Raw genomic sequence first — 21,690 nt, 5'->3', positions numbered from 1 at the left:
AATTGATAAAATTACCAGGACTATTTCACAGTAATCAGACTTAGAAAATCTTAATACTAACTAGACGCTAAGGCTATACATTCTTACAATGTCTCAAGTCAATTGCTGGCCATCAGGAGCACCTGGATACGCAGAATACGTGAAAGTTTGCGAAAAAGGAATCAAAGCAACAGGAGGAGTCTGGTTTGAACTGTTATTTCATCCAAATTACATTAAGGACTGCTAACTGGTTTCTGCCCCACAAAACTACCTTTTGTGCATGTTTCCAAACTATAACGCAGGTCCTCCTGGGGCAACGGTTAGATAAATTAACAAATTCTTAGACTTTGCGCTCCCTTTTCCAAACTCGAAGTCGACCACTCCCCATTTGTTAACAGAAACTTTTAATGTAACTGATTAGATTTCTAACCTTTCCTAGGGAGAACCAGTTCAATTCTAAAAGAGTTGGTCACATGGGTTGCTAAATTAAAATATAAAGCATTTCCTAACAGGGAAGGGAGGCTCGTCAATTGTGGTTATTTTTATCAGTAACTTTAAATATGGATTCATAGATTATCAATTTATGGCTGGCCTGGGTGTTAGATGACCTAATCCCATCCCCCTTTTCATGTAAAAAACTGAAACTACAGCTCTGTAAAGTCAAATGATTTAAAATCATCTGACTAGGCCGAGAAAGGATTAGATCTCTAGAGCATTACGGTAACAATCTTTCGCAAACTGGTAGCATTATCTGGCGACCCTGCTTTTCTGAAAATCTTGTCAATTATTCAGTTCCTTAAATTCCGTCAGCTACAACAGATGCATCAGCTCTTTCCACACTAACTTGAAAGAAGCACATTAGAAAATAGTCCTGACTTGTTTCTTGAGATCAGTAACTAATCAACTGACCTCCACCAGTCCTGCCTCAGGTCGTTAATGGTAAAAATTCTGTATGTCGGCCGCGTTTTGAGGCCTGCCCAGGGTGCCTGTGATTCCTACACGTCGGAGCCGCAGGGATTTTCAGTACATGCCCTCAGGTGGGCGCCGCAGTCACAGACACTGGTCCCTGGCATTTGGAAACAGGATAGGTGGTCCGAAGGGCTAAGGGGTTTTTCCTGCAACCTTTAAATTACAAGCAAGAAAAACGTAGGTTTTATTTCGGGCACAGGAATGGAATGAATTCGGAAAAGGAAAACTAGAGGCCTGCGGGGGAAGGAGGCACAAGCGCGAGAAGAAAAGGAAAGGCCTTTCTCTCTGGTGACGCGCGATCACGAGGCGTTTTCTCTACGTGGACGCTCACCATTGGCGGAGACCGAACTGTCGTCCCGGAACTCGTCCGGACGCGAACGGCGCCAAGGCGGTCCTGCCCTGAAAGTCGGCGAGGCGCGCGCGCTCCCGCGGCACGCCGCGCCTCCGCCCTCCGCCCGCCAACCCGCTGGTCCAGTCGTTCTTCGCGCCCGCTTGGCTCCGCCCCCTTCCCAGCTCGCTCCTCCCCCACCAGACTGGCGGCGCGCGGAAAACGCGTCACGTGACGACTGGCCCCGCCTCTTCCTCTCGGTCCCATATTGAACTCGAGTTGGAAGAGGCGAGTCCGGTCTCAAAATGGAGGTAAAACCGCCGCCCGGTCGCCCCCAGCCCGACTCCGGCCGTCGCCGTCGCCGCCGGGGGGAGGAGGTATTAGGGGGAGAGCGGGGGGTTGGTGGGGAATGGCCGGCGTGGGGGGCCTGGTTCGGTGGGAGCGGGGAGGCCGGGTGAACCGGGGCGGCCGTCCCGCGCTCTTGCGTTGAGACGGGCGGTGGGAGGGGGAGGGGAGCGGGCCTTGGAGACCTCCTCGGGGCCCCTCACCCGCCTCGCCTTCATCTTCGGCTGCACAGGCGGCCCCTTGGAGGCCCGGCGTGGTCGGGGAGGTCCCGGGAGGGAAGCCGGCCTGCCGGTTGCGCGGCCTCAGAAGCGAGGCCGAGGGCGGCATGGCGGGCCCCGGCGGGAGCGGTTGGGAAGAGGTTGTGGGGGAGGGGAAGGGACGAGCAGGCACATCCGGGCGAGCGAGCAGGCGGGCGGCGGCCACATTGACATTGATCCGCCGCCGCGTTACGAAATGGCGCATTGGCCCGCAATGGCCGCCGCCTCGCTCTGCCGCCGGGAAAGAGAGCCTGGGATTGGAGAGAAGAGGGCGGAGGCGGCCCGGCAGAAAATGCCGCAAATGGCCTCGAAGCACGAGAAGGTAGTGCTTTCGCTGAAGTTCGGCGGACGCTTTTCTGGGCATTTTACCGGTTCTCTCCGCGAGGAGAAGTCGATAATTGGCCTGTTCTTTTCTTCGCAGCATCCTGTTGGAAATATGAGATTGTTAAAAACTTTGCTGCTTTAGAATACTTCCTGTTTTTGCTGAAGTAGTTACATTACACTTCTCAAACCGCCATGTGGGCGAAGAACTTAGTATTTGAGAACTTGAGTGCAGATGTGAAAAACAACCCAGCCAGCTTTTTACCGACCCCGGCCGTTGGGGAGGGTGGGTGGAGAAGAATTTGAGTGTAGATGTTAAGGAAGAATTTTAAAATGTTTTTTATCTTCATGTTTTCCCATTCTTTGAGTCGGCTCTGCTTGTAGTTTCCTGGAATTTTATTTAGAGGACTGCAACCAAAGTTGAAATTTTCACTTGTTTGCAGTACATTTAATGTGGATCCTAAATATTTTTGTCGATTTCGTTATTGTCAATCGAATACGTTTATCCAAGACTTGAAAAGATGAGACTACATGAATTAATGCTTTAGGTTCTTAACATTTTTTTCTAGCATGTGACAATCTCTTCACATTAAATGCCTTAACATCTCTACCTCTAGAAGACACTTGAAGACATGAGAATGTAAATGTGAGCCCCCTTATTTAAGGACTTCGGGTGAAGGAAACCTTCATGCATTAAATAACAGTTCATGCAATGTGTTAAGAAGTCTGACTGAAGTATAAAACAATTTCAAGACATCCTAATTCTTAAAAATCTCAATTTTTGTTTTGCTGTGCTCCGTTCTTATAGTCAGACAATACATACCATTCCTAATGTAAGTTCAACTTGGCAGTTTGTTGTGACTCTTAAAATTGAGTCATAAAATGAAGATTTTTGCAGCATATAACAAACATGGGTTATAGAAAGCTATTTGGTCGGCTTTTTTTTTTTTTCCTCTTAGTTTTTTTGGGAGATGCTGGTTTGGCTTAGGAATGCCTATTTTAAATTAATTTGCTTGAAAGCAGTGAGTTTCTGTAAGTTTGACATTTAGAACTTTTAGATTGTTCATCACAGTTTGGAGTTTAAAATTAAAAGCATGTTGGGATGTAGACTGAGAAGAGTTGAAGTGGGATAGATGCAACACTGCTTCTCCAGCAGTTTAGTGCCTTAGAAAATATCTTCTCATTAGCAACTTCTAAAGTAAAGGTTTTCAGACAATTGCAGCTTTTAAAAAATGAAGGGTTTTTAGATTCTGGATTTGTCTTGGATTTCAGTTTAGTTGAAGTGATGTTGGCATTTGAAAGGCTGGTTATAGGTTTCCTTGACAGAGTTAGCCCTTTTAACAGTTGAAGTCTGTATTTCTGGTCAAAGTTTTTGTTGTTTATTTTTTTGTTGTTGTTTTGTTTTTGTTGAGACGGAGTATCGCTCCTATCGCCCAGGCTGGAGTGTAATGACACGATCTTGGCTCACTGCATCCTCCACCTCCTGGCTTCAAGCGATTCTCCTGCCTCAGCTTCCCGAGTAGCTGGGATTACTGACGCCTGCCACCGCGCCCAGCTAGTTTTTGTGTTTTTAGTAGAGATGAGGTTTCGCCATGTTGGCCAGGCTGGTCTTGAACTCCTGATCTCAGGTGATCCACCTGCCTCAGCCTCCCAACGTGTTGGGATTACAGGCATGAGCCACCGCGCCCAGTGTCTGGTCAAAGTTAACTGGACAAAGTGTTAATTGTCACAGGAATTTGATGTTGATTTTATTACTTACAGTACATTAAAGGCTCTTCGTGCATCTTAATCCATCTACTGTAAGATAATTTAAGAGTATTGGTTCTTTCTCTCAGGGCCATGATCCAAAGGAACCAGAGCAGTTGAGAAAACTGTTTATTGGTGGTCTGAGCTTTGAAACTACAGATGATAGTTTAAGAGAACATTTTGAGAAATGGGGCACACTCACAGATTGTGTGGTAAGTTACACTAAGGGAATAGAAGGGTTCTAAGTGTTGAAGAGAATCCGTGGAGATGTTTTCAACGTTATAAAACTTTTATTTTGTAGGTAATGAGAGACCCCCAAACAAAACGTTCCAGGGGCTTTGGTTTTGTGACTTATTCTTGTGTTGAAGAGGTGGATGCAGCAATGTGTGCTCGACCACACAAGGTTGATGGGCGTGTAGTGGAACCAAAGAGAGCTGTTTCTAGAGAGGTATTTTAATAATATATTGTGTAACATATGAAATTGTTGTGAAAGTTTGTTTCTTGACTTAATTTATTACTTTATTTATAGGATTCTGTAAAGCCTGGTGCCCATCTAACAGTGAAGAAAATTTTTGTTGGTGGTATTAAAGAAGATACAGAAGAATATAATTTGAGAGACTACTTTGAAAAGTATGGCAAAATTGAAACCATAGAAGTTATGGAAGACAGGCAGAGTGGAAAAAAGAGAGGATTTGCTTTTGTAACTTTTGATGATCATGATACAGTTGATAAAATTGTTGGTAAGTAACAATTTATGGTAACTCGAATGAGAAAGTAGACGTGGATTTTCTGTCTTGAACTAAATTTGCTAAACTGCTTGTAATTTTCTGTTGCGTGTAATGGCATTTATAGTGTATAGTCAGTTTTTATAGTGTCTATACCTGTGTAATCAGTATCCAGATCAAGAAATAAACATTAACATCTCAGAATGCTCCTTCATTCCCAGAGTAACTACCTGATTATGTCTTAATGGGTTACATAATGACAGAGGGTATCTCGTATATGTGCTTTTCCAAACATAAAATAACTTTCTGTTTTGTTTGATTAAAAAAAAATTTAGTTCAGAAATACCACACTATTAATGGGCATAATTGTGAAGTGAAAAAGGCCCTTTCTAAACAAGAGATGCAGTCTGCTGGATCACAGAGAGGTGAGTAGGACCATACACATGTACACAGTGGATGTGAGTCATGTTTGTAAGGTTCTTAAAAATCTCCCTTGCCTGTGTTAAAGGTCGTGGAGGTGGATCTGGCAATTTTATGGGTCGTGGAGGAAACTTTGGAGGTGGTGGAGGTAATTTTGGCCGTGGTGGAAACTTTGGTGGAAGAGGTAGGCTGTTTATCTTCTGAGTACATGCACACCTAACATTTCAGTAAGTTGAATATATGATTTTAATTCATTTCTTGTTTTTCCTCAGGAGGCTATGGTGGTGGAGGTGGTGGTAGCAGAGGTAGTTATGGAGGAGGTGATGGTGGATATAATGGATTTGGAGGTGATGGTACGTGGCTTATTTTCGATTGATATTTTAACTTCCTGAAAATTATTACACTTTTCTAATTTTAGTCAAAGCTTGAATGGCTTAATGGTTAAGGTGTATTTCCAAACTAATGCCATAGAAGAGCAGGAACCCTTTTTCCCCTAAAGATACATCAGCTGCTCTTTTTCAGCAAGTAGTAGGGATTGAGCCAGATTGTTTTATTAAGTCTGAGACTGTATTTTTCTTAGTGAAATTTTATAAAAGGAAAACTGATTTTTTTTTTTTTTAACTATCACAAGATGGTTAAACACTTACTTTCATTCTTACTAGCGCAGATACTTGATATTCTATTATTATTAGCTATCACCAGGCTTCAGAGTGTTAAATCAACTCACTGGCTTATTTGCCAGTGGCTTAAATGTAATATAAAACCATAGTTGAGTAATCCTAGCTGTTCAGGAGGCTGAGGCAGAGGGGTTGCTTAAGGTGAGGCTTTTGAGACCAGTCTGAGCAACATAAGGAGAGACCGTGTCTCTAGAAAAATAAAATAGGGGAACATGGTGGCACATGCCCATAGTCTAGCTACTCAGGAGGCTGAGGTGGGAGAATGACTTGAGCCCAGGAGTTCAAGGCTCCATTGCTGTGGTTGCACAACTGTACTTGAGCCCGGGCAACAGAGCAAGACTCAGTCTCTTACACACACCAGAATTGAATAACTTGACTATACACTTGAAACGTTTTTGTGTGGTCTTGTTTTTTGTTTTTTTTTTAGGTGGCAACTATGGCGGTGGTCCTGGTTATAGTAGTAGAGGGGGCTATGGTGGTGGTGGACCAGGATATGGAAACCAAGGTGGTGGATATGGTGGCGGTGGTGGAGGATATGATGGTTACAATGAAGGAGGAAATTTTGGCGGTAAGCATTCACTTGTTTTATTTAAATGTTAAATATTCAGTGTTGCTAATAGTTGGCATGACACATATTTGAAAAGTGTTAAAAGTTAGCATTTTATCAAATTTTATGTTTTGTAATATTAAAAAATACTAAAATGGTGAGTAGTTCAAACCAAATTTTCTTGACTTTGCTAGTTATTTAGTAAAATGTATTCAACTCCTTTTTTTTTTTTTTTTTTTTTTTTTTTTTTTTTGTGAAATGGAGTTTCGCTCTGTTGCCCAGGCTGGAGTGCAGTGGCGTGATCTCAGCTCATTGCAGTTTCCGCCTCCCGGGTTCAAGCGATTTTCCTGCCTCAGCCCCCCAAGTAGCCGGGAGTACAGGTGCATGCCAGTACGCCCGGTTATTTTTTTGTGTTTTTAGTAGAGACAGCGTTTCACCATGTTAGCCAGGATGGTCTCAATCTCCTGACCTTGTGATCTGCCCGCCTCTGTCTCCCATAGTGCTGGGATTACAGGCGTGAGCCACCACGCTCAGTCAGATGTACTCAATTCTTAATTGAGTAGTTAAAAATGAACATTTACCAGTATTTAATACATGTTTTACATGTAAAAGATTGGGAGTTTATTTACTGCCAAAATGTTACTTAACTCTTAGGTACATTTAAACTGGACAATTGGGAATAAAATGTTTGAATACTCCAGACATGTTGAAGTGTGCAGATTGCCATCTAGGGCTTAGGTTAACAAAGTACTTTGGGTCTTAATATGTCACAGGAAGTTGCCGAGTTTAAGCAAGCAAGTATAGGTCATTAATCCAGAATACTGTTAAAAGCTTTCTTAGGAATGGACTGTTTTGTTGGACCTAATTAACATGTCAGTGACAGATGAGTGAAGTTTTAACAAGTTATAGTGCCTCAGAATCATAGTGATTGGAACACTGACAATTTTAATGGTGTTAATGGTAGAGAGAACATGGGCCTAGAGGATAGCATCTAATATAGACAAAATGTTGATTGTGTTTTAATACCCTGACATCAGTTATCCCAAGTGGTGCTACCAAAGTGATGTGTATAATCATGCTATCATAATTCTTAAAAGATAATAATTACATACATTAAAAGGGGAAAATGATGATTGTGTAGGTAAACCACACGTACAACCTTTCTGATTTCAGGTAACTATGGTGGTGGTGGGAACTATAATGATTTTGGAAATTATAGTGGACAACAGCAGTCAAATTATGGACCCATGAAAGGGGGCAGTTTTGGTGGAAGAAGCTCGGGCAGTCCCTATGGTGGTAAGTACTTTCTTAAATCAATTCTTTAGAGCCTTTTTAATTAAACAAATGTGTATACTTCTTTTAAAATACTATGTCTATTTTTAGGTGGTTATGGATCTGGTGGTGGAAGTGGTGGATATGGTAGCAGAAGGTTCTAAAAACAGCAGAAAAGGGTAGGTATCTTTAAATTTTTATTATGATGATAAAAGAATATGTGGAACTGTTCACTGAGTGTAATAATTTTTTTATCCTGTATTATTCAACAGGCTACAGTTCTTAGCAGGAGAGAGAGCGAGGAGTTGTCAGGAAAGCTGCAGGTTACTTTGAGACAGTCGTCCCAAATGCATTAGAGGAACTGTAAAAATCTGCCACAGAAGGAACGATGATCCATAGTCAGAAAAGTTACTGCAGCTTAAACAGGAAACCCTTCTTGTTCAGGACTGTCATAGCCACAGTTTGCAAAAAGTGCAGCTATTGATTAATGCAATGTAGTGTCAATTAGATGTACATTCCTGAGGTCTTTTATCTGTTGTAGCTTTGTCTTTTTCTTTTTCTTTTCATTACATCAGGTATATTGCCCTGTAAATTGTGGTAGTGGTACCAGGAATAAAAAATTAAGGAATTTTTAACTTTTCAATATTTGTGTAGTTCAGTTTTTCTACATTTTAGTACAGAAACTTTAACAAAATGCAGTTTTGAAGGTGTTTCCTTGTGAGTTAACAAGTAAAGAAGATCATTGTTAATTACTATTTTGTATGAATTTTGCTAAAGTTAACTGTAAAGAAACACCTGCTGACTTGCAGTATAAGGGGAATCTATAGTCTCCCCATTTCCAAACCATGATATGAATGGGCGCTGACATGTGGAGAGAATAGATAATTTGTGTGTTTGCAATGTGTGTTTTAGATAAATAGGATTGGGTATTTAAATTAGCATTTGTGAATTTAATAGCATTAAGATTACCTTCAAATGAAAAAAATCTCAAAATTTCTATTTGGTTTTTGTGCATTTTCTTTTAAAATGTAATCATATGATTTTAGTGTGTTAGACTTGCTGAGTCCTAGCTGTGTTTAGAACATCTCCATACATTTACCTTGGTCAAATTTGAACTGCTGCCATAGGTTTTGGGTGTAAAGAATGTTTACTGCCCTCCATTTAAATTCTGAAAAGGGATAGTGGATGTTTTCCCTCTCCTATGTTAGAAACTATTCTTAAAAACTTTTCAAAATATAGAACCATTAAGCCTGCTATATCTGAGCAAATTAGTGGGTACCTTTTATTTTTCTTTTTTTAAAGCACAAGAGGCCCATAAATCTTGAGTTATTTTCCTTAGTTTAATTTTTTTTGATACAAGTTTTCAGAGCAAGAGAATAAAAATGATGCGTTATTAAACCCCTAACTGGCTGGCATGCTTTCCTGTTTGTATTCTATACATTTTGCTGGATGAAACCAAGGATAGTTTAGGTATAATTGTTCAAAATAACCTAACTGCAGCAGAAATGTAGCACAGTTGCTTAGTACAGGCTTCTCACTTCCTACAGACCTGAATTCAAATTTGAATAGTCTTGAGTTCTTAAATGCCCAAAGAACACACTGTTATTTCTTGTGTATATTTCAACATAAATCATGTTGTTACCAATTGGTTCGGAAGGCCCTGGTTGAGAAGACTTTTAGATAATAAGGTCATATATATATATAGTAATATAAGCCAATGTCTACTGTTTTGCGCCAGTTAGTGCTTACAATTTCATTTGAGCCCTGAGTATGTGCCCTGCTGTTACTCTTTCTTTGGTAGTTGAACGTTGAATTCAAGTCTTTCTTTTTGTTTTAAGAAGTACTAAGCAAACAAGCAATAAAAAGGGGAATGGGGCGTGCTAGTGTTTGAATATGCTCTCTTGTTGCTCTAATTCTGTGCCTCTGTGCATTAATATTTGGATGCATGCAATGCCAGCATGGAAATTGGTCTTCACACATACTGCAGTTTTCCAGAAACATTCACAAAACAATAAATGTAACAGACATTCCATTTGTTAATGGGCATATATGTGAAAAGCAGTGTAGAAAATAGGCTAATATTAGAAAATGGTTAAGTCCTTAATAACTTCAAGTGTGGTTATATAATGGACACTGTCAATGTTCATAACTTAAACCTGGGTACCTGGTCAAAATAATGCTTGGGAAACATTAAAATTGAGCTAAATTGTCTCAAGTTCTTTTATTCATATAAATAAAGTTTAAAGGAATGGGGGAGATTAACATTTCCTGTTTTATGTTTGTGAAATTGTTTGACACAACCTTGACAGTATCCTTTAATGGCATGAGGTTAATTGTACTGTTAACCAACTTTCTATGTTCTGGAACTAGTATTATAGTGAAAACATTTGCAGTAAGTTGATGTTTACAACCTATAAGCAGGTGAAATCTGTGTATGTGACCTGTTTATAAGTTGTATTAGCTTAGATCTTGTGAACAGTGTGGAAAAGTAAGCCATGAGGAGAGCGATTTAACCAGCTTTAAAGGACCTAAGATGTGCTTTTTAAGCACAGTGTGGATCAAAGGAAACTCACTAAGACAGGACTTCAGCAGCCTTTTGTGTTTGGACAAGTCAGCATAAATAAAGAATGACAAGGCAGCAGCAAGAGCTTCAACTACAGAGAAGTGAAGGCATAAGATACTATGATGATAGTGAGCAACTTTCCAAAAGCTAGTTAAATCTGCTTATTACAACTGAAATATCGAAGAAAGTCTAGCAGGAAGGAGCTCTTCGCCTTTTGGAACATCAATGAGAGATAGTTGCCACAGTCACTAGGTCTAGCATTTAGACCTGCAAGGAAGGGCAATAAGCATTAGGTAAGGCTTGAATTTGAATTTTTTCACTAATTAAAGAGTAATTTTTTGTAAAGCAAGGTAAGAGTAATCTTTTTGATTTGCAGGTTGAATGAGAACCCTACTTGCCTAAATGAGGAATGTCTTTCCTACCATCTAAAATACGAAGGTTTCTGGCTGGGTAAGGTTTGTAGTTGACAGTAAAACCTGATGACACCATTTGTTTCCCTGCAAGTCTACATTACATATTTCACAACTTTGTCACTCTCTAGTAGGCACATTGATAAAATTCTTTGACTGAAAACTACCTGGGTACCATGTCCAACACATTTTAAACCTTAGTTTTAAAAATTCTCCTGCAAAATAGCCATAAGTATTAATATCAAGTCAGTTGTGACCCCTCGTGTATGCAATTCATTATTAGTGTCTTCAGGGTAAACTCAATTTTTGGTAAGAGAAAGTAGCTTCAGCTTTTGTGAAAACCATTTTTGTAATAAGCATGACACACAACACACTAAGCTGCCAATCCTCATACTAGGAAAACACCTTCAGAGGAACATTAAAAGTTACCAGGGCCAGGCACAATGGTTCACGCCTGTAATCCCAGCACTTTGGGAGGCTGAGGCAGATGGATCCCGAGTCCAGGAGTTTGATACTAGCCTGGGCAAGATGATAAGACCCTGTCAACAAAAAATACAAAAATTAGCTGGGCCTGGTGGTACACATCTGTAGTCCCAGCTACTTGGGAGGCTGAGGTGGGAGGATGCCTTGATCCCAGGTGGTTAAGGCTGCTGTGAGCTGACTGCCCCACTGTATTCCAGCCTGGGTGACAGACCCCATCTCAAGAAAAGTTACCAGATGTCATGGATAAAGGTTGGTCTTCAAGTGGCCTCATACGTTCTTTTGCATATAAATTCAGGGAATTCATTGGACCAATAGGTTACATTTTGCTTCCTTTTTTGTTTTGGTTCATGTTAGGCAGTGGGGGCCTAATTAGTGCTCCTTTGTAAAAAGACGTTTTCCTGAAGAATACTGAATTACTGTTCAGACTGGTTGTTGTTGGGTAATAAGGGCTGTTTTTGCTGCCCCAAAAGGGCTTAACCATTTAGGTGGTTAGTTTACTTTAAAAAACAAAAATCCTTTGGAGACAGACAGTGAAAATGCAAACTAGTTTCTAAATTACCAGTTCCCTACAGGAAGATGCAGTTTGCCAGTGTTTAGTCTCAGAAAATGACTGGTTGGCTCTGTATCTAAATCAGAACCCAATTTCTACATGTGTTGAATAAGCTAATAGCCTTTGATGAATTTCCCTCACAACATGGTTTTAGTGAAGCAGACAATTTTATTTTTTAAGGGCATTGTTCTTTCTAGTTCATTTCTTTTTGTGAAATAAAATTATTTTGTTTAAACATAGTTCCATTGTCGTTTCTGAAAAATACAGTATTCTCATAAGTTGTAGCAGCAGTAAAAAAAAAAAAAAAATTGTTATATAAGTGGGGCAGATTTAACTGATTTTGTTAAACCAATTTGTAGGTTACTGCTTCTAATATTACACTTCTAAAAAGCTGAATTTATACTCATGTCCTAAAGGAGAATATGTGATAATGAAGTACATTTGTTAAGTAACTAATTGAAATAGGCTTGGTTTTAAGAGTTCCGGTATATAATAGTCAAAAGTTGAAACCTAATTGACAGTATCTCTTGGAGTTCCAGTAATGTCACAAATTAGTGAATAAGCATGCCAGTGTGCAAGGGTAATGTAAGGATTGTTAGCCTATCTAAATATTCAAAATTACTTTAAAACTTCAGTATGTTTTCTGATTTTTAAGAATTCAGAAGTGTTCTGTAATGGATTCAGATGTTTCATTTGTAGTATAATGAAATGTTTACAGAAAGATAACTTTTTCATTAAAATATTTTTAGAAATGTGTGTGTTGTTTTGTCACTTCACAATGTTCATGTGACTTAAACACTATAGGTGAATATTTTGAGTTATTTTACCAGTAAGTAATAAAACAACAGGAAACTTGGAGTGAGCCTTTATCAGTTATTTTAAAAGATGTGAATTCTATTATATGGGAAATAAGCCGTGGGAAATAAGCATGGAAGAAAAAATATTTTTTAAAGTTATCAGCACTTGTTGCCTAAAATAGTTTAGGTCTTGACAATGTATTAGGTATTTGGGTGATACATGTGAGGCATCTGAACCTTTGAGGGAAAAAAGGATAAACGAGTGAGTGAATAGAAACTAGGAGAAAAAGGTGGTTGCTAGGAGGGAAAGGGCATTTCAGATGTTGGAATTCCCTAGTTTCTTGAGAGAGGCAGTGGAGTGGTTCAGTACTATATGGTGAAAGTAAGTTGGGGAAAACCTTTCAGGAAATTTTGTAGTCTCAAACTACACTGATGTTTAACCAAAGAGGAAAAGGGTAAGGATGATGTGGGTAATCATCTTTTGCTGGATTCATTTATGGGGGAAGGTCTTTGATGATTTTTTTTTTTTGAAATTACAACATGTGTATTTGGATTTCTAGCCTTACTAGCTATTAAGCATTTTCCCAATATAATTTTTTCAAGTGAAATACTTTATAAGTTGAAGCCAGATGAGGGTTCTTGGCTAGCTGTTAGACTTAATGCAAACTCATTTTGCTTGTATTCAAACACTGGTTTCATATTCTGTGCAGTTAAGTAATCTTAAAAGAGTGGCATGTCTAGACCAGGCATGGTGGCTCACACCTGTAATCCCAGTACTTCGGGACACCAAGGCAGACAGATCACAAGGTCAGGAGATTGAGACCATCCTAGCTAACATGATGAAACCCCATCTCTACTAAAAAATACAAAAGATTAGCTGGGCGTGGTGGTGGGCACCTGTAGTCTCACTACCCAGGAGGCTGAGGCAGGAGAAGGGCGTGAATCCAGAAGGTGGAACATGCAGTGAGCAGAGATCGCACCACTGCACTCCAATTTGGGTGATAGCGAGATTCCGTCTCAAAAAAGAATGGCGTGTCTAATAATTTCAGTTTAATACTTAGGTCCTGGAATAATAAAGGACGAGTGTGGACTTATTTCCAACAAAAGTATATTTACCCTTGTTTTCTCACAGTGAAAGGACATTGTTATATAAACAGCAAAATAGGAAATGAGATAAAATTAGAGTTTGCATGTGTGCGTCACAGACATAGTAAATGTAAAGATTGTTTTCTTTTGCAAAAATTGGATACACTGGGTTGATTTTTAACTTTGGATTGAATACACTACAATGCCAAGGTTTAGGGGGATGTAAGGTGGTAATAGGTAAAAGCCATTTTAAGCTTAACAAATTTTCAGAGACCCTAACACCAGGTAATGGCAAGGGTGCGTTGAAGTGTACATTGTGCACAGTTCTGAAAGCTTGCTAGGAAATGGGAATTAACCCATACTGTTCAACTTTTATTGGTAAAGAAATAGTAACTGGGTGAAGGGTATACACAAGAATGTTGACAGCTTAAAAATACCTTAAAATATATGGAAGAGTTTCATTGACTACATCCATATATATAGCCACTAATTAAAGGACTTGTCATCGTAAAGGAATTGTGTAAAATGTTTAGCTGTATCTGGAGGCTCCAGGTAACTTAATTTTTAAATTGTATTAACTATGCTGTTCGGTAAATGCTGAGTAAACTTACATCCTTTATATCAAAAGAATTCTGATGGATTGTCTATTTGAAGTCAGTGGTCTTACTCTCAATAGGTACTGAAAGAAAACGTAATTCGTAGTTTTTGTTACTCTGATTCTTGGGTCAGATTTTATCAGTAAGAAATGTAAATACAGAATGTAAAAGCAGTTTTGTGAGCGTGGGCAGGTTACTTGGTTCCTTTTAATGCCATGCTCTCTGGCAGATTGGTATTCCAGCAGGCCCCTTAGAATGTTGATTTTTACATGGCATGAGATGCAGGTGAGATTACTCAAATGTTACATGAAAATAATTACCAAAATATTAAGTTTATGACTTAATGTACTTGAAACACTAAATTAGGCCTAATGGTGGGTCTGATTTCTAACATTGAAGTTCTGATGCATAATTGATAATGTGGTTTAAATTGTACTTTAAGCCAAGTACAGTGAAATACCAGTAGTTTGTTGCCTGGAATATTGAAGGAAATGAAGTAAAAATGAAGAAGAAAGTTTCTTCCCATCAAAATTCTCAGACCTAAAAACTATACAGGTTAAGAACTCCTGTTTTTAACCTGATTCCCCCCCACACACACTTACACACTTTTTTTTTCTTTTTCTTTTTTTTTTGGTAAAATGGATTTATAATCCCCTCCCTCAATCAGAAAGTTAAATTCAATAGCTTAAAGAACCTAACCTAGCGCCTGTCTTATGGACCCTAAAGATAGTATTTTGGTAATGCTGGATACTGTCTTACAAGGATATCCTGAAGCATACCTAAAATTCTAATGGGTGATAAAAGTTATGCCAATGTCTTCCCCCCTCTGCCACCCCAATATAGGATTGAAGTTTTCTAGTCTTTAATTTTTTTCCAGTTCTCAGGTGTTAAACAGCATCAACTGAAGACAAAGCACCCTGGTAGGTATGTTTAAATGTATGTATTCTGAAGCTTAGTCACAAATACGGATATGGCAAACATTTGAGCAGTGCCCCCCTTAAAAACAGGAACTTGGGAAATCTTGGCAAGAAGATAGGTTTTCATATAAAGTGTTGTGCAATTACAGTTTGATAGTCAAATTTGAGCACAGGTATAAAGCTCTCAACGCAAATGCAAATTAAGAGAAATGAACACTTGGTTTTATTAGTCATGGCATAGTTGGGATTTGTTATTTGAAATTTATAATTTCTCACAATGTTTTATACTTCACTGTAGTATTTTTAGGTACCATAAGTTTCTATGGCCAGTTACCTTGTATGAATTGGTCAGACTACTTTGAAGTTTACTGCCAAAGAATGTCTGTCTTTGTCTGCCCAGCAATGCTCTTCTCCCTTCAAATACCAGTCAGTGTTAGGTGCTCCAGATAGGGCTGCTGCTGAGATTCTTGCCGCCATCTCCCCACTCACAATTTGGTGTAAGAATATAGTTCGAGACCTGGGATTATCTGAGTTTGGAAAAGTGATGTCTTCTCCCGAGATTCCCCATAACCACACCATCAGAGGAAGGAAGTTCCTTGATAGCACGTGAAAAATATTCAGGACCCAAAATCTTGGGCTTGGCGTGGTGGCTCGCGTGTAATCCTAGCATTTTGGGAGGCCAAGGAGGATCACTTGAGGTCAGGAGTTCCATACCATCCTGGTCATCATGGTGAAAACCTGTCTCCACTAAAAATGCAAAAAAAAAAAAAAAAAAAAAACCGGCGGGTGGCGGATAGCTGTAATCCCAGCTACTTGGGAGGCTGAGGCAGGAGAATCACTTGAACCTGAGGTGGAGGTTGCAGTGAGCCAAGATTGTGCCACTGCACTCCATCGTGGGCAACAGAGTGGGACTCCATCTCAAGAAGAAGAACACAAAATCTTCACATTTGAACCCTTAGATCCATTAGTCCTTGAAGTCATTTTCAATCCCAGCAGTGAAATTCTCTTGTAAGCTAATTTGGATTCACTTGTAGCCAAAAAGCATAATACAAGACTAAAGGAAACTGACACACCCATCGTTTATGCAATGTTTACTATGAGCTAGGCGCAGTGCTTTTTGTGGGGGTGACCCACTGAGTACCACTCTGCTTTTAAATGAGAAAATACGCTTAAGAGGAGGCAGAAGAATGGCCTGAACCCAGGAGGCAGAGCTTGCAGTGAGCCGAGATAGTGCCATTGCACTCCAGCCTGGGTGACAGAGCCAGACTGTCTAAAAAAAAAAAAAAAAAAACTAAAGTGAGTTACTAAAGGTCATTCTAGGAATTAGCAGCAAGCCCATGCAGTCTGGTTCCAGGGACAGGATTTCTAACACTACATCGCTCCTAATGGGTTGCTAGGAGTCTTCACTGAATAGTTAACACATGCAGTGCTTATTTTAAACATACTTAAATGAATCTCCATTTCCTCACTTTAAAAAGGCAAAACAATATGAACAAGTGAAACGTGCTTAGGTGAGGAAATAATAACTGAATGATTCATTAGCATGCAGATTTTCAAAGGGTTTTGAGGGAACTTATTTTTGTGCACTCTAGTTTAAACGTCTAATAGATCTCTCAGTATGTCCAAAAAGGAACTGATTTTCCCACCTGGGTCTCCCTCTATCCTGTCTTCTCCATCCTTGGACAACTCAATTCTTAAAGATGTTAAACTTCCTGACTCAAATCCATTCTATCAGAAAATCTTTTTAGTTCTCTGAGACGTGGCAGAATCCGATGTCCCTGACTACCCACTTCTATCACCCTGGACCAAACCACCATCACAATGCATGAACCTCTCAATCGGTTTCCCTACTCCCATCCTTACCCTCTATACTGTTCTCAACATACAAGCCAGAGGAAACTTTAAAAGTTGTAGCTCTGAGGCATTTTATAGAACGTTGATACTCAACCGGGCGCGGTGGCTCAACGCCTGTAATCCCAGCACTTTGGGAGGCCGAAGCAGACGGATCATGAGGTCAGAAGTTTGAGACCAGCCTGACCAACATGGTGAAACCTCATCTCTACTAAAAAATGCAAAAATTAGCTGGGCGTGAAGGCACGCGCCTGTAATCCCAGCTACTCAGGAGGCTGGGGCAGGAGAATCGCTTGAACCCGGGAGGCGGAGGTTGCAGTGAGCTGAGATTGCACCACTGCACTTCAGCCTGGGCGACAGGGCAAGACTCCGTAAAAAAAAAAAAAAAAAAAAAAAAAAAAAACCGGTTGATATTTATATACATAAAAAGTAGTAGGAAGCTAAAATTCATCATACATTTCTTTCTTTTTTGGGCTTGACCTAGTAAATCCTTAGCTTCATTGATTTGGGTTGCTATATAAGGAGATCCTTCTTTGGGCGATTTAAGATGATATTTGTTACTGAGCATCTCTTTTATTTTCCCTTCCTGGCAGTAAGGCTTACAACAGGTAGTATTGCTGCTTCCCATTTTGTCATTTTGGGTTCAAACCCACCTCTCTAATAGCCACCGCTGAAGGCAGATTTTAGTAGACTTTGAAAATCCTCTTTTACTTCAGGCTATATGTGCTTCCTGGCTTGCAAAACCTGCAGCAGAAATGGTCAGTCCAGCTGCCACCACTGTACTGACCAGCCCAGCTTCTTTCTCCTCCATCCGGATTGGTACAGCCACCTGCCACTAACTGCACTCCTTTACCAGAAAGCTAGGCAGCCACTGCCAGCAGTCACAAACCCCAGAGGGAACTTTAAAAAAAGTTGAATGTTACTGCTGAACAGCACCATTAGCTCCCCACCTCACTTATGTAGACTTACAAGGCTCTGTCATATTCCACCACCATCCCTTTCTTCGGCCACATTGTCCTTGTTTTTTCTCAAATGTGGTTCCGCCTTTGGACCCGCTGTGTCTTGTCTACAGTGTTCTTGGCTATGAGAACGGCTTCTCCCCCCCATCGTCAAATGTTGCCACTTCAGTAACGCTCTTCCCATTTACAGCCTTAAGTTGTGATGCTTTTTACTGGTTTTCCCCATCCAATTCCTTCTAACATAGTGGAGTATGCTTGTTACCTCCCCTTCACTAGAATGCAAGTTCCAGGGCAGGGATATTGGTTTTGTCCTTTCTACTTCAAACTGTGCCTAGTGTATAGTGGGCGTATATCTACTGATGGAAATAAATGAATCAATGCTTTCACGTCAGTGTATAACATTTTCTTGGGTTTAGATGTACTTGCTATTGAAGAGGCAAAGTATCCTCTTGATATACTTTATTTTTCTGTAACCCTGGTACTAGAAATTTAGTATAAAATGATTTTTATATTTTCAAATAAAACATTGTGAAAATGCAAAACATCTAAATTAAAAGGATGATTATCTTACGGAAAATACTACTTGTGAATAAACTCAAAGGAATCCCAAACACATAATTTAACAGTCATAATAATCCTTTATTAGTACCAGCTCTTAAAATTGTTTTTTGCCAGAGCTAAACAATTTAATATAAAAAATGCCATTTTTTTGTCCATACAGTATTTATAAAAAAGTACATAGTGGTTAGTTTTGCAATAATTTGCTTTTAGCCAGATGTCATATCATCATATAAATCTATGAATATAACAAATGACATAAGAACAGTATAAATAAGTTTTTGTAGTATTTACACTTACACAGAAACTAGCCCAAATGGTGTCCTATGAAATTGTTTATAGTTAAAGTGAAACTACTGATTCAACGTACTGACACTCCAATGCTTTTTAAAGTTTCATATTATTTTCTATACTAGTTTTGGCTATAATTTTGCATAGAATTACTTATAAAGTATGAGCATTTCACATCACAGTAGGAGCTTTTAGTATAATAGTACAAAAAAACTAGCTCAGAAAAGGTCAAATCCTCCTAAATCTAGTTTTTCTTAACATCTGGCTTCTTACTTTTGGGAACAAGGAAAACATTGCCATCTCTTGTTTGCTGCAGGGAGTATTCACTAGGAGAATAAGGTTTTCCATCCTCATCACGTAGCATGCTGAAAACTTCCAGATACAAGGTGCTGAGTTGTTTTTTCAGTAGGTGAAGGCTTTTGTCATTTTCTCCTTTTTCTTTGAGCAATTTTTCCTTTTCATCTTTCAAATGATCTAAATCTTGCTCTAGTTCTACTATATTTTCCAGTTTTCTTTTTCTACAATTCTGAGCAGCCACTTTATTCTTACCCCTCCTACGTATATCTCGAATTAATGCAAGTTGAGCTTCATTGAACTGCTCTTTGGACATCATTTCGTTGAAGTCAACAACAGGGAGGTTAATGATTTTTTCTACGGGGAATGGGATATGGAGAGCTTTTGCCCTAAGTTCATCTCTTGTGAGATGAGCCTCCAAGCGGCTTGAATGTTTGTCTTTTGTGAATGGGGTTTTTCCATGACCAGGACTTACAGGCAATTCTTTCTCTGGTGTGTTCTCACATTGGGCATCATGCACGGGAGTGCTCTGCCCCTGAGATGGTGACAAGGGTTGTACCGTATCCCCAGAAGAATGTACTGGTTGTGTTTTAGGACCATTCTGTTTGACACTTCCAGGGGCACTATCTAGCTCTTCCACTTCAGAATCACTGAGGCCAAGTAGTGTGTCTCCATAGCTGGAAGATTCCACTGAGTGTTCTGGTGATGCCACACTGGGACTTGTGTTCAGTGAAATGCCAGAGTCAGAATCATTGAATTCTGTTGTGCTTTCAGGGTGGTTTTGGTTAAAAGCTTTGCAAAGTGATAGATCAGAAACATCAATGGGCCCATTTAGAAGTTCAGAGAGTGAATGGCTTAAAGTAGCAGGTGAGGGCATGCTGTTGCTGATACTGGGCTCAGCTATGAAAGCAGAATAAAATTCATCACCAAAATCTGTGTTGACTGTGGCATCTGAATTTAATGAGTTCACTGTCAACTGGTTGGGGTCTTCTGTGGAGAGGATGCTGCTGAAGGAATCCTCAAAAGCATTAAGAAAATGTGGACTACAGTTACCTACTTCTTTTTCCATTGAGGATATAGATGAGTAAAAATGATAATTGTCAACTTCTGTCAGTTTGGCTTCTGGACTTGGAACCATGGTAGTCTCAACCAGCTTGTCATTTTCAATATTAAGACACTGCATGGGAAAGAAGTTTATACTATATAAATCAAAGTTAATCCATGATAATACGTGATAAATTTAGATAAACTCCCTACCCACATTATCTTCAGGCTTATCTCTATAATTTATTCTCTCTATAATTTAGAGATAATTCTCACTTCCAATACGTATTTATGCCTAAGCATATGTATTATTTTCAGAGTTCCCGGATCAGACATCAGGTTTATAACATTCTATCCTCAAGATATCCAACCCATTTAACTAGCATGGGCAGTACTCATGACTAATTTAATAGCACCCTCCAATCCTTCCTATAAATAGGTGGCATATAAATAATCAGAATGACTAAAGGCACTGAATATAAAATAATATCTTCAGTATTACATTCTATTTTAGTTACCTGTAACTCAGGAATGGATAATAGCTCCTCCCAAACTTGCTCAATGTCCTGTTGCATACCGTCTAAATCAACAGGGGCTACCTGAGCAACAGAAGTTTCAGGCGACTGAGCCTGATTAGTAGCAATGAAGACTGGGCTCTCGATGTGGCCGGGAATATCAGGAACGAGTGACTGAAACGTAGCCGAAGAAACCTAAAATTGATAAGGCATTGATTTATGAGTCTTCCACCAACAGGGGATAAGTAAGCTCTAAGGCACCACCACAATACAAAATGGAATCAGCTGCAGTTCCATGTCTCGCTACTTACTAACCAGTCATGACCCTTTGTAAATAATGAAACAAATCTTTTTTTCCTACCACACTGACTCAGATTTACTATTTGCTGGCCTAATTGTTTCAGCCTACGCATTTGAAAGTAAACTTTAAAATGAGTAAGCACAATCTTTAGGATTTAGTTTATATAATATCTAGCACAGTGGTACCAGATAAAACCGATTTATTAAAACTGTTAACTGAAGAAGTCTTCGTTTATTGCCCAGCTGGCTTTTTACTCACCAAGACCTCTTAGATACTTGCAGCAAATGAGTTATTTGTTTCCATGGTTATGCTGTCCATGTTTCTGGCTATGCAACAGTAAATGGTTTTGGTTTTGTATTGTGTGAAGGTTTTTTATTATTTTTTTCTTAATTGTAAAGTTATCTATAGGCTAAGGTTTCCTTGACAGAGTATTTCCTTGGTTAAAAAATTTCCTCCTAAAACTGTTTTTATTCTTTTAAATGGAGACTCATTGACGGGACTTACGTAGAATACGATTGTTATTTTATAGTTAGGGAGTTTTGCTCCTAACCAGGTTATTTTATACCTCACCTCATTGTCATCTACAAACGGGAATGTCTGCGCCAAAAGCTGCATGCAGTCATCAAAGTACAAAGCATCTGATTTGGGAATGTGGGCAACCTGATAAAAGGGAATGACACAAAGGAAGACAAAAATGGTTAAATATTCCATTGCCAAGCAAAATATTCAATACTTGATGTTCATAAAATATAATCAAGTTAGGTAAATATTTATCTTATTGCAGAGATCACTTTGGTACACAATTTGAACCAGACCACGTGGGTTCAAATCTTAGCTCCTCCAATTTTCTGAGTGATCTGGGCAAATTATTTAACCTTTTTTCAGCTTC

At 39.4% G+C, this 21,690-nt stretch overlaps 2 protein-coding genes across 6 annotated transcripts in view; one reads left to right on the top strand and one right to left on the bottom strand.

The window, feature by feature from the left end:
• Positions 1–1,345: 1,345 nt before the first annotated feature.
• Positions 1,346–12,348, top strand: HNRNPA3 (heterogeneous nuclear ribonucleoprotein A3). Of its 4 annotated transcripts, XR_007718102.1 has the most exons (12): positions 1,506–1,653; positions 4,035–4,157; positions 4,247–4,393; positions 4,475–4,685; positions 5,006–5,095; positions 5,179–5,274; positions 5,363–5,443; positions 6,195–6,335; positions 7,488–7,610; positions 7,698–7,765; positions 7,859–10,442; positions 10,526–12,348. XR_007718102.1 is itself a non-coding variant. In XM_050750577.1 (11 exons), the coding sequence occupies exons 1-10, from the start codon at positions 1,582–1,584 to the stop codon at positions 7,748–7,750; spliced, it is 1,137 nt and encodes a 378-aa protein (XP_050606534.1). In that variant the 5' UTR covers positions 1,346–1,581; the 3' UTR covers positions 7,751–7,765; positions 7,859–12,348. The 4 variants fall into 4 exon arrangements, 3 of the variants coding, with proteins under 3 accessions (XP_050606534.1, XP_050606535.1, XP_050606536.1); XM_050750577.1 differs by having other exon boundaries at positions 1,346–1,653; positions 7,859–12,348; XM_050750578.1 differs by lacking the exon at positions 7,859–10,442.
• A 6,068-nt stretch (positions 12,349–18,416) lies between these two features.
• The window catches only part of NFE2L2 (NFE2 like bZIP transcription factor 2), a 598,880-nt gene continuing 595,606 nt past the window's right edge, over positions 18,417–21,690 (bottom strand). For both annotated transcript variants that reach the window (XM_050750574.1, XM_050750576.1), the window contains 3 exons: positions 21,372–21,461; positions 20,504–20,695; positions 18,417–20,118 (listed from right to left, as the gene is read on the bottom strand). In XM_050750574.1, coding sequence (XP_050606531.1) covers positions 18,892–20,118; positions 20,504–20,695; positions 21,372–21,461 — 1,509 coding nt within the window. In that variant the 3' untranslated portion in view covers positions 18,417–18,891. The remainder of the gene's footprint in view (positions 20,119–20,503; positions 20,696–21,371; positions 21,462–21,690) is intronic.

This window comes from Macaca thibetana, chromosome 12 (genome assembly GCF_024542745.1).
Source record: "Macaca thibetana thibetana isolate TM-01 chromosome 12, ASM2454274v1, whole genome shotgun sequence".
Lineage (NCBI taxonomy): Eukaryota > Metazoa > Chordata > Mammalia > Primates > Cercopithecidae > Macaca > Macaca thibetana.
This window is presented reverse-complemented; position numbering and strand designations above follow the sequence as displayed.